Here is a 15,444-nt window from a genome sequence, read left to right as displayed (position 1 = left end):
TAAATTCACTCTCCATAAGTAGTTCTGCTTGGAAAAAGGAAGGAATGTAGAGAAGAACATGCAGGTTTGCAGTAGTACTGCCTCCAGTACAGTTTGCAGTAGGCTGCCTCCAGGACATCATTGTAAAGTTGTTCAGCAATAGAAATCAAACCCGTGTCAGTAGAAAAGCATTTCTTGTAAAGGAACCATTCTGGACTAGCAGTGTTGGCTTTTAGGGAGATTCTACACCCTTTTCTTTGAACTAAGATGATTTTTTAATTACTGCACACACTAAGGTTGATTTTAGTTAAGCAATAGTTCTCTTGGCTTTTGCTCTCTCGTTCCCTTTGAGAGCTGACAGAAGGACCTGGAGCTTTTCAGTTTGTTCTGCTTGTATGTGTTCTATTTCTGTGCCAACCTGCCTCTGTTACATTAAATATCTGTACACTGGGACATGGTTTGACCTTCCTTTCCAGCCTAGGTCCTACCACTTGCAAAGATGACAACAAAATCCCTGTAGTGGATGATGTGAGCAGTGCTGCTCAAAGAAGCACTGATGCCTCCCATTCAGTCAGTTGAAAGGTTCAGCTTTGCTTTTTTTTAACAGTTGGTAGGACCATAAGAAGGACAAAGCAATGAGCTTGGCTTGCTCATTGATCTGAATCTGAGAAAGCCATTAATTGCAAAAGACAGTGTTTAAAATACTTCATGGAGTCTTTAAAGCTTATTATTTTCTATATTCTAAAACCAAAAAAAATGGTCTTCCCCTCTTAACTTATAAAGAAAGGGAAACTGTCACATTATTTTAGCATCCCTCCTTTAATAATTTATACAATCGCTTCTGAGACTGAATTTTCTTTAAAATCCCTTCTCTTCTAGCACCAGCTTCTTCCCAAAATGAAGAGCTTCAGTGAATTAAAGCTAAACACTGTCTCTAGTGATGACCTACATAAGCAATTGCTTATATCCAGGAAAACTGTGCTTGGGGAGGGAGAGTAGAAGGGAGCTGCAGTGCAGAGCTCCACAAACGCTTGCATGGGTGCCAGGAATTGCACATGGCAGATTGGAATAGTGGCAGCACAGGGCTCTGAGCCAAAGCATCTTAAGAGAAGCATCTGCAAAAGGCAAGGGCAGCCTCTTTATTTCTTTTTTGCCACCTCCCAGTGCCCAGCTGAGTTCTCTCACCTCCCTTGTGCTCCGTTGGGACGGGGAACAAAGCCCTGGCATAGCCCTGAAATGCTTAATGAGGAGAAACAGAACGGAGTGGCTGCGAGCAGTCAAACCCAGGGAGCAAAACCAGGAGGGAACAAAATGAGGGATTGTGAGGAATGTCTCAGTGTGCAGCTCACACTCAAATGTGGTGCTTGGTCTGTTCTGTGTCGGGGTGCACGTGTCTGCTGGCTGCCAGTGGGCACTGCCAGCCTTTTCCCTCATGGAAGGAGAGCCAGGGGTGACACAGAGCAGCTGGCACACTGTAGTTCTGCACCTTCATCTTCCACACAGTAATTTGCTTGTGTGTGTGTCTCCACCCTCCAGAAAGTCTGATTTGAAAAAAAAAAAAAAAAAGCCAGATTTCCCACAGGCACATGCCTGGAACGTGTGGATGAAAGGAAAAAATCTGGCTAATATTGTCACAAAATGATAAATACGCATATGTGCACCAAGAAAGATTTCTCTTGGAAGTTTAAATGTTCAGGGAGTCCATGTGTGGTAAATTAGAGATGCAGCAATGAGATATGACATAGTGATAAGCAGGGAGTGAAGGGATTATTTAGAGTTGCAAGCAAAAAAGCAATCACTTCCCAGAGAAGGAGAAGCAATGCTCCTGTACCCATGTCCTGCAGAGTGTAGCTGGAATGTCCTGAATTCATCTAAATTTCCAGCAAAAGATCAGTTGGAGGAAATTCCACTCCAGAGAACAGAAGCCAGAATGGAGGTTTAATAATGCAGTAGTTATCAAAGAGCTGAACCACAGTGGGCTGTACCATAATCCAAGGGTTTAACCAGAGGCAGTCAAGAAAAACTTAATTATGGTTATTTGGAGGTCTGATAGATGATGACTCTGTAAGGGGAGTCAATCAGGTGACCTCTGAGACCCTTTGTAGCCCTGGATTCTGGTGGTTTTATGCCTTGCAAATGTGCAGTCAGTGTGCAGACTGAGTGTCTCAAATAGCAACATTTAAGCCTATGCAGTGTGTCAGCCTGGCGTTGAGATGTGCCCTCCCAAAGAGGGATGAGGTGGCAGCATCCTTTGTTCCCCAGCTGGAACGACCATTTTTTAGGCTGCTTGACTGAAAGAGGCCTTTGACATGAATCTGGAGCAAATCCTTCCCTGGAAGTGCTGCAGTGTTGTGATGTTGTGCTCCTTACCCTGAGTACCTTGAGTCCTTGGCTTTATCGTCTTCGATGATAAAACTTCCCAAAGGTGCCTTGTGTCACAAGGACATGACAAAGCTTTAAAATCCTCATTGCTTACAGCAGGCTTTTGAGGTAATCTGCTTTGGACATGAAACCAAACCCTTCCCTTTAGGGCAAAATCCTCACTGTTATCTTTGCTCTCCAAAGTGTCACTTACGGTTGAAAGGAAAAATCCCAGTGCTTGGGGTTAGAGCCCCTGTTCTTTGAGTGCTCTGCAGGACCAGGGCAGGGGAGATGCTGCTGACCTTTGGGCCAGGTGGCCTTCTCAGGGCTCTGGGCTCTGTCTGTGATTCAGATTTGAGGCAGTTCTAGAGTTACTGTAGCTGTTTTTTTTGGGAGCTCTGCAAGTTTCTCCTTTCCTTACTGATTTTTATTCCCACATCCTTTCTGTAACCTCACCAACTGCAGCAGAGCTCTAAAAGCAAGTGAAAGTGCATTTCAAAAGAGGTGTATTCCAACTCCAGTGAGCTGTTTTGAATATCCACCAGATGAAGTGTGGGGTAATTTTGTTTTTTGTAGACGGTCCTGCGTGGCTCATGAATCAAAGCACAGATCAAGCTAGTCTCATTTCATTAGCTTTATTTGGCTCTGGGAAGGGATGGATCATCTTTCTAAATCACATTTAATCTGCTTATTTTGGCTAACCTCTTTTCAAGAAGGAAATTCAAAGCCTACCGTGAGTATATGAAATAAAACAGTCTTAAAAGTAGAATTTTGCCACCTCTGCTTCAAAAACAGATTTGGGAAATGGGACATGATGGATTTTGTGCTACATAGTTGAATATTTTGATCTTGTTCTTTTAAGTGGTAGTGAATCATTTAATCATGAGAAGATTCATTTAGAAGATGAGATACATTTTGGATGATAGCCAACACTACTCCTGTTAGGTTTACTTGCTACCAATTATAAGTTTGCTTGAAGTTTATATTAAAAACAAACCAACACAAATTTCGAGAAGAGGGGAGAAAGTAATGGAAAAATCAGGCTCTTTGTAATTCTTGAGTTAGGCCAGTGTGATTATGTTTATATAATCATGACATGTGATGTTTCAAAAAACAGAATCTGTTTCAAAGCACTCTCTTCTTCCTCCCGTCACCTTTACTGATCTCCATGGAGAGTTAAAAATCAGGTGCAGTGTTCAAATTGTCAATTTTATTTGTTATTTGGGCAATAAAGAACATATAAAAATGTGATGGGGTTCTGTAGCTCTTAAAAGCACCACAGTTCAGTTTCTGCTAGTGTTATTTGCTAAGTAAGCATGAGCAATGATGTTGTTTGCCAAAAGTTTTTCTTTTTTTGTTTTCCCCTCTTACAGAAAAATAGTTTCGGAATATGAGAAGACGATTGCTCAGATGATAGGTAGGTGTTCCTACTGTGAAATATGCTCCCTGGTTGAAGTCTGTGGGCTTCATTTTGATGCTGGCTGCATCTGCTGATGCTGCAGGGAATTGTGAATGCATCTGAGGACACCAGAAAAGGAAAAGTCAGGGCCTCGTCTCACAGCCAGCAGCCCCCGGGCAGTTCAGGTAACACGGAAAGCTCAGGGCTTTCCCTTCTGCAGCAGAACAAACTGGCCCATAGGAAACAGGTTCAAATTCATGGGTTTCTCCAGGAGAGACTTTCAGTGACCTAAAAACCCCTTAGGCATCAGCTTACAGCTGCTTAATGGCAGATACCAAACTTAGCTCTTCACAACAACAGGGATTATCTGTGCTAAATGCATCGATCAGAACAAAACCGAGATTAACTCCAATCCCAGCTGGGAGGTTACAAGTGCCCAATCCACCCCCCCCCAGTTACTTACTGACACAGGGGTCTCCTTTCAAGTCTAAATTGTGACAAGTTTTGCCTCTCACAGGTAAAAACCCCTGTGCTCAGTAGCACTTCAAACCCAAAGCTTGCAGGGCTCATGTGGTTCCTCAGCACATGAGGTCCGGCCCCTTGGATGTGATTTTAAAGCCTCCTGTAAGATTTCTAAAGCTCTTTTTATTAGTCTGGCTATAGAAAGCACCAGTGGCTTGTGCTGCCTTGTACTGCTCCAGCTCCAGCTGTTTCCCAGAAAGGCAAATAGCTGAGTGGAATTTTGGGAGCTCCAAGGCCAGAGGTGCTCAGAGGAGCAGCAGTGTCTGGTGCTTCTGCTGCCTTCCAGGATTTCTTGGCCACTAGGAGACATCTCAGCCTTCTTTCAAGTGAAGGGTAAAATGGACCTACAAATAAATTTTACGAGAATGACAACTGTAATAAATAAAGTAATTAATGAAATATATATAATAATGAGTAATAAGCACTAATAATATGCCAGGCTTCATTCTCTCTGGTGTTATGCCTCCATTGCCTTTTGTATGTACAACTGAGCCAATGTGCTGCCTTCTGACATGGTGTCTGTCATTGTCATCATGCAAGTGTTCAAGCAGGAGTGACCAGAGTATGCAGAGAACTTATTTCATTTTGGTTTACAGTAAACATACCCTGGTGTGGCTTCCACCCTGAACCTGGCCAGTCCTACAGACACACCTGTCCTTTTTTCCCCAAGCTATGCATACAGTTAACAACAGATAAATTTGAATTCTATTTTGAGAAACAGATTAAAAAAAAAAAACAACAGATTTTGAGACTGCAGTGGAACACTAAGATACAGCATAGGAATCCTGAGGCAGAGGCCTTGGTGTACATGGTACATTCCACCCTTGCCACTTCCTCTTGTTGCAAAGAAATGAAGGTTCAGTAAGTATTGAGCCACTGACTATGAGTAAACAGATCTTTAAACTTCAGATTCAGAGTATCAGAGCCTCTCAGATGCTCTGTGGTGAGTTTTTAAGGGCTATGGCTATAACTAATTTAATTTGCTGTCCGTTTGCAAAGGAACTGAACCAGCAACACAGAGAACATCCTTTCTGTGTTAATTAGAGCAGTATGCAAATCCTACAGCATGGTAATACGTTAAATGTGAGGCTTCTCCCTGCATTTAATGTAAATTTTTGATCTAATTGTCCCACTTTGTCATGCCATTTCTTGTAAATTGCTGTCCCTTCCGATAAAGGAATTCGCTCATCCGAATGCCACATGTGGAGGGAAATGTGTGTTTGTTATTTGCATGTACTTCAGTGACCTGTTATCCCAGTAATGCCTCAGTGCTAAAGCAGAATATGCATCTTAACAAAAGAAATGCCTGTGCTGTTTCTGTTCATCATTTAACCCTTCTGAACTATTTATACAGCCCTGTTAGAAGGGCACTGCACATAAACCAATTTCACCAATCCCTTTGATGAATATTCAGTGAGGTTGATAGGTCCTGCTGAGCTTTTTCTAGGCTGGTGTGTGCATAATGAATACTGAAAATATCCCATATTAACAATATATGACTGCCTATGTTTGCTTCTAAAGGCACTGAAAAATGTGCATTGCAAACAGCAATTGCCTTTGATTCCAAGGGCTGTGGAAGGTTCAGTGTTTGCTGTCATACATATATGGAACCCAAAATTACCCAGTTTAGCTGCCGTGATTACTTCATGCCACACTCTGCAAGCTGCCAGTGTGGAGATCCCTGTTTAGTGTCACTTCCTGTATTTTTTCACTTGTGCTTTATCTTTTTTTTCCTTTTTTTTCCCTTACACTTGCCTCAACCCCTAACAATTTCTCCTTAAACCCCTCAACCCCTTGCCTCAACCCCTAACAATTTCTCCTTAGTTTACACTGAGGAGTGGGGGAGAGAAAAGACCAGGCTTTCCAGGCTGTGCTGCTGCTTTGTGCTTGGTGCCCATGTTTGCTCTGACAGCCAGGGAGCAGAGCCTGGGTGACCCCAGTGTTCCCTGCACACACCTGGCTCACAGCCAAAATCCCCACCCCAATTCCTTTTCACTGACAGGTTTCTAATGTTGGTTTGTTTTTTTTTTTTCCCTGTTAAAAATGTATCTTTATTTTTACATTCAAATACATTATGAGATTTACATGATGAGATTTTTTATTACTTCACATTTGAATACATTATGAGATTCTCCTTGTGAAAAACAAACAGATGTTATGCTTTGTGCATTACAGGTTGTTGCATTACTTATTTGCTGCTTTCCTAACAATTCCCGATTTTTCTATTTTGCTTCCGTTTTCGTTGCTTCTTGCTATTTGCTTGCAAAAACAAAACAGGCAAGCCTGGTAAGTAAAGCTTTTCACCAACTTTCACACCAGCATTTTGCATCTTTAGTTTCTTTTGCTTTTGTTCTCTGTTTGCTGCATTCCCATTAAGTCGTGTGAGTAGTGGTGAGCTGAGCCTGAACGCAGATCTGCCGTGGTGCTGCTCTGATTCTGTCAATTTGGGTAGTGTTAGTCCTGAGCATACTGCTGTGATTGTTGGTGAGCCCTGGGCAGGGTGTGTTGCAGATGTGGAAGTCATTTAATTCAAATATTTTGATCACATAACCTCACAAATGTATTTAGAATTAAGGATGTGTAAGATTATCTTAAGATTTGACTGGCAGACTATTATCAGCACATTTTATTGAAACTAAATCATAGTCTTAGAAAATGGAAGGTCCTTCCCAACCCAAACCATTCTGTGATTTTATGAAAATATCACATAAAACTCTAGTCCCCTTCCAGCCAAGTTTCTGCCTTCTGTTGTATTTAACCACTTTGGTTTGGGAGCATCACTTGGACGGGCCTTGGAGCAGCCTGGTCTAGTGGGAGGTGTCCCTGCCCATGGCAGGGGGGTGGAATTAAATGAGCTTTAAGGTACCTTCCAATCCAAACTATTCTGTGATTCTGTGACATTTGCCTCAGTTTCCCATGAGTGAGTTTAAATGGTGCTGGGGATTGAGAGTTGGAGGAGCTGATCCAGCTGAGGACAGAGGAGGGACCATGATGTGCTGGGAGGAAGAGGAGGAGCTCAGGAGTTTTGAGGGAGTGTGACATGAATTATTAACTTCCTGATCACCCTGGAAACAAGGCAGGAAGTTGCTAAAATACCTCAGACAGCAGTCTCACAAAAAGTAGGGATGTGACATTAAATACATTAAAATATTTTTGATGCTCATGCAAATGGATCTCTTGCCCTGCCTGGAGCTGCAGTGGCAGAAGTGTTGCCAGAGAACAGGATCCTGCCAGGAGAGGGTTTGGAATTATCTAGGCAGGGTGTAATCTCCAGCATGATTAAACAAATCTAGTGCTGGAACACAAGGAGACAGCCTCTGAGGTTTAGAAAAATAAACAAAAGACAACAAATGTTTGTTGTTTTAATTGAGAACACATTAATTTTGACATTACAGAGGAATACAGGGTGTCTCTAAGAAAGCAAAATAGAAAAGAATGTTCATTTTTAATAAAGGGTTAAATATATCCAAGTGATGTTGTATTACAGGGCTCTGGGCTTCTCTGCCATGTCAAAGGTGTTTGTTCACCAGTAAAATAAAGGTGTTACAAGCAGGTCCTGAGAACTTCTCTGGTTCTTTTCATCTTCTGTATCACACAGAGCAAAATAAGCTCAGGTCAGGCTCTGCCCCAGCCAGGTGCTGTCAGGGGTGAGCAGAGGAGCCCAGGAGCATGGCATCATCTCTGCTCTAGCCTTGGTCAGGCCAACAAAAATGTGTCTTTTTTGGATGGAATATGCAAAAGGAAGAGATGAATCTCAGTTTGGGAGTTGGCAGTATCAGCTTTGGCATTTTGGAGCTGACCAGCACTATAAATAATTCAGATTAAATTTTCTATTCAAATAAAAACCCCAAACTTGTTTAGTTCTTTATGTTTCCAAATAAAAAGTTGTACATTGTAAAATGCCCCATGCTTTTTCCACAGGAGAGCTTTTTACCTTATTTCAGTTTCTATCACAAACCAAGGAAAATGGTAATATAAAACTGCTGTGTTTTGTGGGTGGGTTTTCCTTTCAGTATCATTCAAAGTAAGTAACCCTTAAAACATGGGCACAAGAATCATAGTTTAGGATGTGAAGGACACAATGCAGCATTTTGGAAGACAATGCCAGACCTTTTCTTCCACTGTTATGTGGATATTCCAACTTATCAATTCCCTTGAAAATTGCTCCTCCATATGGATTTGTATTCCTGTTACGTTCTTCCCACCATCCCTGGCTCAAATTTAACTGTACACAGGAGGAGCTTGGCAGATGTTTTTTGCAGTTTTTTTGCACTTAGGAAGTCTGTCTACTGTTAGATTTCCTTTCTACCACTTGCTCCAGCAGTCCTGAGAGCTGGTAAAACACTGCTTTTCCAAGGGAAGAATTGAATTCCACTGAACAAAGTGCCTTGTTTGTGCAGGATTAGAAGGTGCCAGGAGATGACAGGCATTTATCAACAATGGCAAATAACTTGTGGCCAGTGCTAGGAATGTGCATGAATGTCCTTTCCTTCAGCTAGTGCATCTTCAGGCAAAGAGGGGAAATCCAACACCTGCCTTTTCATGGGAACAGCCGAGTTCAGAGTGAAGAAACCATCAGTACAGAGATACATTCACATTTTCCCCCAACATCAAAATATTTCAGTGTCACTGTATTTAGCAACTGTTTTCCTAAACAGGCTTGTGTCTTTGTATAAATCTGACTTTTCTAGATCCTGTAAACTTACTAATACACAAATAGGGCAGAGCGTAGTAGAAAATGTAGATGATAGTGAAATCAGGGGACTTACTCCTGTTAACCCTTCTGAAAACCTCTCTTTTCTCTACCCCTCTCTTCTTTCAGAGGATGAACAGAGAGAGAAATCTGTCTCCCACCACACTGTTCAGCAGCTCATAGTGGAGAAGGAGCAAGCTCTGGCCGACCTGAACTCAGTGGAGAAATCCCTGGCGGATCTTTTCAGGAGATACGAGAAGATGAAAGAAGTCCTGGAGGGGTTTCGGAAGGTGAGTCACCTTAACATCTCCTTTAAAGAGCAGAGCTGAGCAGATTCTGTGGACCAGAATGTGCTGTGCTGCTGAACAGAAGGCAGGACTTGTGTTTCCAGCTAATTCTGATGTTCTGCATGACAAACCATAGTCCTCAGGTGAAGGATTGCAGCCAGGCAGCTATCAAATGCAAACAGAAAAATTGTAAATCTCTTTGTATTGTGCAATATTCTCTTTCAGGGGGTGTCAGTGTTGGACTGCAGCCCTTCAAACAGCTGTGTGTGACTCCCACAAACAGGTGTCTTTCCTGCATTTTAACCTCTTGAATTAAATTTGATGTCATCTTCTCTTTTAAGAATGAAGAAGTGTTGAAGAAGTGCGCACAGGAATATTTGTCACGAGTGAAGAAGGAGGAGCAGAGGTATCAGGCACTCAAAATTCATGCTGAGGAAAAACTGGACAGGTAATTGAGTCATGGATTCACAGAATGGTTTGTGTTGGAAGGGATCCTAAAACCATCTTGTTCCACCCCCTGCCATGGGCAGGGACACTTTCCACTGTGCCAAGTTGCCCCAAGCCCCATCCAACCTGGCCTTGGACACTTCCAGGGCTGGTACATGGGTTGCACACATTTTTTCAGGAGTTCATGCTGCAGGAGGATTCCCATGGCTGGATCTCACATCCCAGACTGCTCCTGCAATATGCAAAGCAGAGGCTGCTCTCTGATAGAGGGTGGAAAGAATGCAATAATGAGAAATTCTGCAATGTGCTGGTGTTTCTTCCAGCTCCTGACCATACAGAACACCTTAAATTTCTATATTTAGCTAATGTCTTTATATTTGTTTAATGTATTTTCATGAGAGAGTCAAGAAGGAAGCCATTAGCCCATTTCTTTTTTCTAGATTTCCATATAATGACCAGTTAAGCCTTTCTAGGGATCATGTTCAGGACTCATAGTACAGTACCCTGAACTGGAGATCAGATTTGGAAACTGCCATAAAACACTTCTACCTGAGTCATATTTGTGACCCCAGCAGAGGTACCTGGGAGAAGCATGAAGGAAGCAACACAGACAGTAAGAAAAGACTCTGCAGCCCCTGCTGAGCAAGAGAGGGGGTTGGGAAAAGTGTTTGGGGACGAGTCTCAGAATATGCCCAAGATGTGCAGAAGGCAGCCTTGCCCTCTTCCCCCCATTTGTTAAGGTGTGTCCACTCTGGGGCACCCTCTGCCCTTTCCTGTAGAGAACCTGATGTGACCAAACCCTGTGTTTTTTGCAGAGCCAATGCTGAAATTGCACAAGTGAGAGGTAAGGCCCAGCAGGAGCAGGCAGCGTACCAGGCCAGCCTTCGGAAGGAGCAGCTCAAAGTGGATGCCTTGGAGAGAACACTGGAACAAAAGGTAAATAAATCAGGAGCCAAGCTCTGCCTGAGGATTGTCCTGCAGCTCCCTGGCCTTTGGGACAACAGCACTCCCCAGATTTTAAGGCAAAACCCCCCTGTGTGCACCAGGTTTGATTTGAGCCTAAGTTTGGGGCTGGCTCAGCCTTGGCCAGAGCTCAGGGTGCACTTCTGCAGCCCATTCCTTAGTTTGCTTCAGTTCCCAGGTTTCAGACTTTGCTTAATTTTTCTCTCAGGTTCTGTTTCCCTTTTTAGTGCTAGCTGTAATTCCAGTGTTAATTCCAAAGTGTCTGTAGGAAATGCCTATTTATATCTCTGTGTTCTCTAGCTCAGCCAAGGGAGCTTGCTTTGGCATAGAACAGCTCGTCCTTGCTTGCAGCTCTGCAAGGCAGAGTGAAAGTAATGAGAAAAATAGAAAAGTGCAGCCTAGAAACAAATTTCCACTATGTATTATTGTGGTGTGCTGGGAATGACTGCTGTGAAGCTGTCTGCTTTGGGGCTAAATTTGATTTATTAAAACTGGAGGAGCTGTATTTGGAAGAAAGGAAGCATTTGTTTGAATGCATGTAGCTGTACTATGAATATGAAGACTTAGTTGTACTATATGTGTACATATATCTATATGTATAGATCTCCTGTTCTCGGCATTGGAGAAAAGTTAATTTTCCTACACCTCTCCCACTAGTTAGATAACGTTAAAATTAAAAAAACCCCTCATATTAATGCAACAATCTTTTTCATAATACTTCATATTTTATTTTCCAGAATAAGGAGATAGAAGAATTAACAAAGATTTGTGATGAACTGATTGCCAAAATGGGGAAAAGCTAACTTTTAACCAAATTTCTGGACTTCAATATTGAGTGCAATATGACCATTGGCACACTGATGTCCATACATTTATGTGGACAGGTTATATTTTCACTTTTTCGTATGCACTACTGTATTTTCTTTCTAAATAAAGTTGATTTAATTGTATGCAGTACTAAGATGACTATCAGAATTTCTTGCTATTGTTTGCATTTTCATAGTATAATTCATAGCAAGTTGATCTCAAAGTTCCTGTATCAGGGAGATTGTCAAGTTCTCTATGAAATTACAAATTGCTGATCCTAGCCTTCCCTTTGTACATGAGTTCCCATGTTGGATGTCTTTTGGATTTAATATAAACATGTATTACTTGCATGGGGACTCTTGCCTTAAGGAATGTAAACTTTATCTGCATTTGCTGATTTGTAAAATAAAATCTGAAAAAAAAAAAAAAAGGAAAATGCATGTTCACAAATGAAATTCTCTATTGTAAATAAATTTTTTCGTTGAAAGTTGAAGATACGTATGGCTCTCTTTTGTGTCCTTCACTTGCTTTATTTCAGCACCAGATGCTCTTGGGGATTAATTCCTCCACAGAAAGCACTTCATGGGTCGCTGCTTGGAACACTTTGTGGGTCACAAGAGTCTGCTGCTTATGTGCACATATCTAGGTCTATATCTTAATGTCTCTCTAAATATATATATATGTGTGTCTATGTGTTGGATTTGGACCACTCAAGTCTCAAGCATAGGCTTAATCCTCCAAAATATTTAATGCTCTGACCCTGATCCAGCAAATCCCATGGGCAAATGTAATGAGGCTGTTGGAGGAGTCGGAGGCTGTGGCATGTGGTGACAGCATGGTTTTTAAGCATGTCTGGCACTGAAAGGTGAATAATTTCCTGCTCCTGGAAGAGTTTGCCTGCAGGGCTGGTGGAGATGAGGTTGGTGTGATCAGAGGTGCAGCCAGAATAAGCTCCATAAGTAGCACTCTTGAACACCTCTTTATCCTGTAAGTTATCCTCTGCACAGGATTAGGGATGGAGGAGAAGCATTAAGGCTCTAATAGCAAGCAAACTGCTTTCTTTGCCTAATGGTGCATCTCTTGGATCTCCATGATGTGGACAGTCTTCTGCCTGGTTCTTGTCAGCTCCCTTTTTGTCCTCAAAAGTAAGTCAGCTCCTTTTTCTTTCCTTTTTTTACCTCATTTGCATTTCCAACCTCAGGCACGGCTGAGCCTCTTCGCTGTTCTGGGCTCCTCTCCTGGGTTGGGTTGGTTTCAGGTCATTTTGTGTGTGTGGTTAGCAGCACAGAACTGCATCTCTGTGTGCTGACAGATCCACATGTCCCCACTGATAGCGAGGGTGGGATTTCTGCTCTGCAAGCTTCAAGTGTGGTGTTTGAAATACCTTTCAAATTCATGCTTGCCTTTGAAAATACCGTGTAGCTTGAGGCAAGGAAAAGAGGATTGAGGTATTGTGGTGTTTAAACAAGAGCAAAACTCAAGATACGCTGTTGTGCTTTCCAGCTGAATTGATACTTTAGGAGAATTGATACTTTTTGGATCCTTGTAAGATTTTATGTGCATACAATGTGCTTTTTCATGGTACTGTGGACCAAAATCAGGATGGAGGGGGAAAAAATCAACTTTTGGGCTCTGCTCTGAAAATGTTACAAGAAGATATGGATGCAATTACAGAACATCAAATGTTTTTTGTATTATTTTAAATGCAGATTATAACAACTAAATAATCTGGGGTTGATTTTTTTATTACTGTTTTTTGATCAGGATCTGTACCATGTCTAGAAAAAAACATTGATAAGATTTGCAGACGCTTTGGATTTTCCAAAGCTTTTTTGCAATTTTTTTAATGTGTGCTTGAAACCATACTAGAAAGATTGATATTTTTAAATACTTCTTGTAAATTCTAAGTGGTCTCTTCTCCCTCCTCCCAGGTGAAGCACTGCAGTGTTACACCTGTGTAGGTTCTAGTGATGACGACTGCAACAGACAAGGAAGTCAGCAGTGTCCAGGCCATGCAGATGCCTGTGCAGTCATTAGAGGACAAGCAAGTAAGTGTCACAAATGTGTCAGACTTGTTACATTTGTCACAAAACAAATAAATAACCAGTGCTGGAAAGAGAAGAGTGCGTAGTAAGTTAAGGAGAAAACCAGAAATAAATGTCTCCTCTCAAAATAAACCCCACTAATAAATCTCAATCCTAGTTTTGTTGACACGGAATCCCCCTGGGAATGATTTGTCGGTGTGCCGTAATGAGCTGCACCCACTCTGTGGGAAAGCTGGAAAGAAGCATTTTCAGTATTTCCCACTTTCTACTTAAGTGACTTAGCTGGAAATTAGGATGGAAAAGAAGCTAATGAACCCCTGCACTTGGGCGCATCCAAAGATATTTAAGCTGCACCAGTTGCCTCTAAGATTAAAAACTAAGAGTTATTTGAGTGGGAGCTGTTGGTGTGCTGCCTTGTGGTCGTGTTCATTTACTTGTGAGGAGCAGCCAAGCCCGAGCTTGGTGCTCAGTGCTGGGTGGTCAGGCTGGTGCTGGGGGGGTGCAGGTGGCCATTTGCAGCCCCTCTGGGCTCACTGTGGCTCCGTTGCAGGTGGCATCATGAAGTCCTGCTCGTTCAGGTCCTTCTGCGAGCGCGCCAGGCGGGACGGATCGAGGGCGCCCGGGGTGAGCGTGCACTGCTGCTACTCCAACAACTGCAACGCCAAGAGCCTGGCTCCCAGGGTCAGCAGCTCCAGCAGCTGCTTCTCCCTCCTCATCCTCACTCTGCTCTGGCACCCCTTGTTGAAGCTGACATGAGGGGGAAAAAGAAAACAGAGTATCCTGAAGCAACAACTCTGCCTTCTTAGCAAGGGGTGATATTTCCTAATCACGTTGCTCCATGTACCATATATCTCACTAGGCAAAAAGCTGTAGGAAGACCTGACAGATGTTTAGATAAAAATTGTTTCATCTGCTAAATAGGTCTTGATCTCTGTGTAAGAAATGCTGCCCTGTTGCTTGTCCTGAGGAATTGATTGGGCAAATACATAACATTTTCCTGCCATTTGGATAAGAATAAATTTTTGCTGCAGGTAACCTGGTAGTAAGGTAAAGGGCAAATGTCTTACAAATACTTTTTACTGTTAGCAGATATTCAAAAGCAAGCTTTTGAATTTTCAAGCTTTGAAATTTTCAAGCACAAAGTGAAAATTCTAACAAGCAAGTTAATCTTTCAGAGAGCATTGGTGTACTGGACAAAATGAAACTTGAAATACAGATGATTTAGTATTAATAAAAACTGGTAAGAGAAGGTCATTAAGAGAATAATGCATGGACGTATATTCTGTTGTATATGATATGTTCCTGGCAGGGGGGCTGGATGGTCTTTTAAAGTCCCTTCCAACCCAAACCATTCAATGGTTCTATGCTTGTGTGTATTTCCTTGGAAAAAAAACACCTTCCAGTCTTCTCTTTTCTGATCCTTTGAGAATTTTACCACAGCATCAGAAGAAGAAGAAAAAAGAAGAGTTTGGAAGTTGTTTTTGAGCTGGTACTCCATCCAGAGATTGGCTCAATCTATCTCCCCTGCTGATTTTAAAAACAACTGATTAATCCCTGTCTTGTAGGCAAATTATAACTTGAGTTTTTAATTCTTGAGGTTTCAGTTATGTAAATAATTCTCCATTGCCCTAAACTGCAGTCTTTGAGACTAAGAATGTATATATCTGTACATGTCTCCCCCTTCAGCGGTGTGATGGAGTTGAGGTAGTTTAGGTATCCTTTGCATTTTGCAAAATGAATGAAATTACTTGGAGGTCTTTAGAGGTGTAAAGAGGGACTAAATCAATATTTTTAATAAACCCATACATGGCATCTTTACCAAGAAAATGATCCAGAAGGGGTCACATAGTAGAAGGCATTGTGCATCACTGCCTCCTTTGATCCAAAACTCAGAGCACCAGGCAAGCAGATGAGTGATATTTGTAGATTTTAATGTCCAGC

General features: G+C 42.1%; 2 protein-coding genes across 6 annotated transcripts in view; both read left to right on the top strand.

Annotated features, from left to right (window-relative positions):
• Positions 1-11,951, top strand: part of TACC2 (transforming acidic coiled-coil containing protein 2) — a 117,680-nt gene extending 105,729 nt beyond the window's left edge. For all 5 annotated transcript variants that reach the window (XM_053949291.1, XM_053949293.1, XM_053949292.1 and 2 more), the window contains 5 exons: positions 3,714-3,757; positions 9,084-9,244; positions 9,583-9,689; positions 10,504-10,624; positions 11,389-11,951. In XM_053949291.1, the coding sequence (XP_053805266.1) occupies positions 3,714-3,757; positions 9,084-9,244; positions 9,583-9,689; positions 10,504-10,624; positions 11,389-11,454 (499 nt within the window). In that variant the 3' untranslated portion in view covers positions 11,455-11,951. The remainder of the gene's footprint in view (positions 1-3,713; positions 3,758-9,083; positions 9,245-9,582; positions 9,690-10,503; positions 10,625-11,388) is intronic.
• Positions 11,952-12,548: 597 nt separating this feature from the next.
• LOC128791220 (CD59 glycoprotein-like) lies at positions 12,549-14,259 on the top strand. The gene is made up of 3 exons (XM_053948623.1): positions 12,549-12,603; positions 13,390-13,506; positions 14,054-14,259. The coding sequence occupies exons 1-3, from the start codon at positions 12,549-12,551 to the stop codon at positions 14,257-14,259; spliced, it is 378 nt and encodes a 125-aa protein (XP_053804598.1).
• The last annotated feature ends 1,185 nt before the right edge of the window (positions 14,260-15,444 follow it).

Source organism: Vidua chalybeata, chromosome 8 (genome assembly GCF_026979565.1).
Source record: "Vidua chalybeata isolate OUT-0048 chromosome 8, bVidCha1 merged haplotype, whole genome shotgun sequence".
In the NCBI taxonomy this organism is placed as follows: Eukaryota; Metazoa; Chordata; class Aves; order Passeriformes; family Viduidae; genus Vidua; species Vidua chalybeata.
The sequence above is the reverse complement of the archived record's forward strand: the minus strand, read 5'-3'. Positions and strand labels throughout refer to the sequence as shown.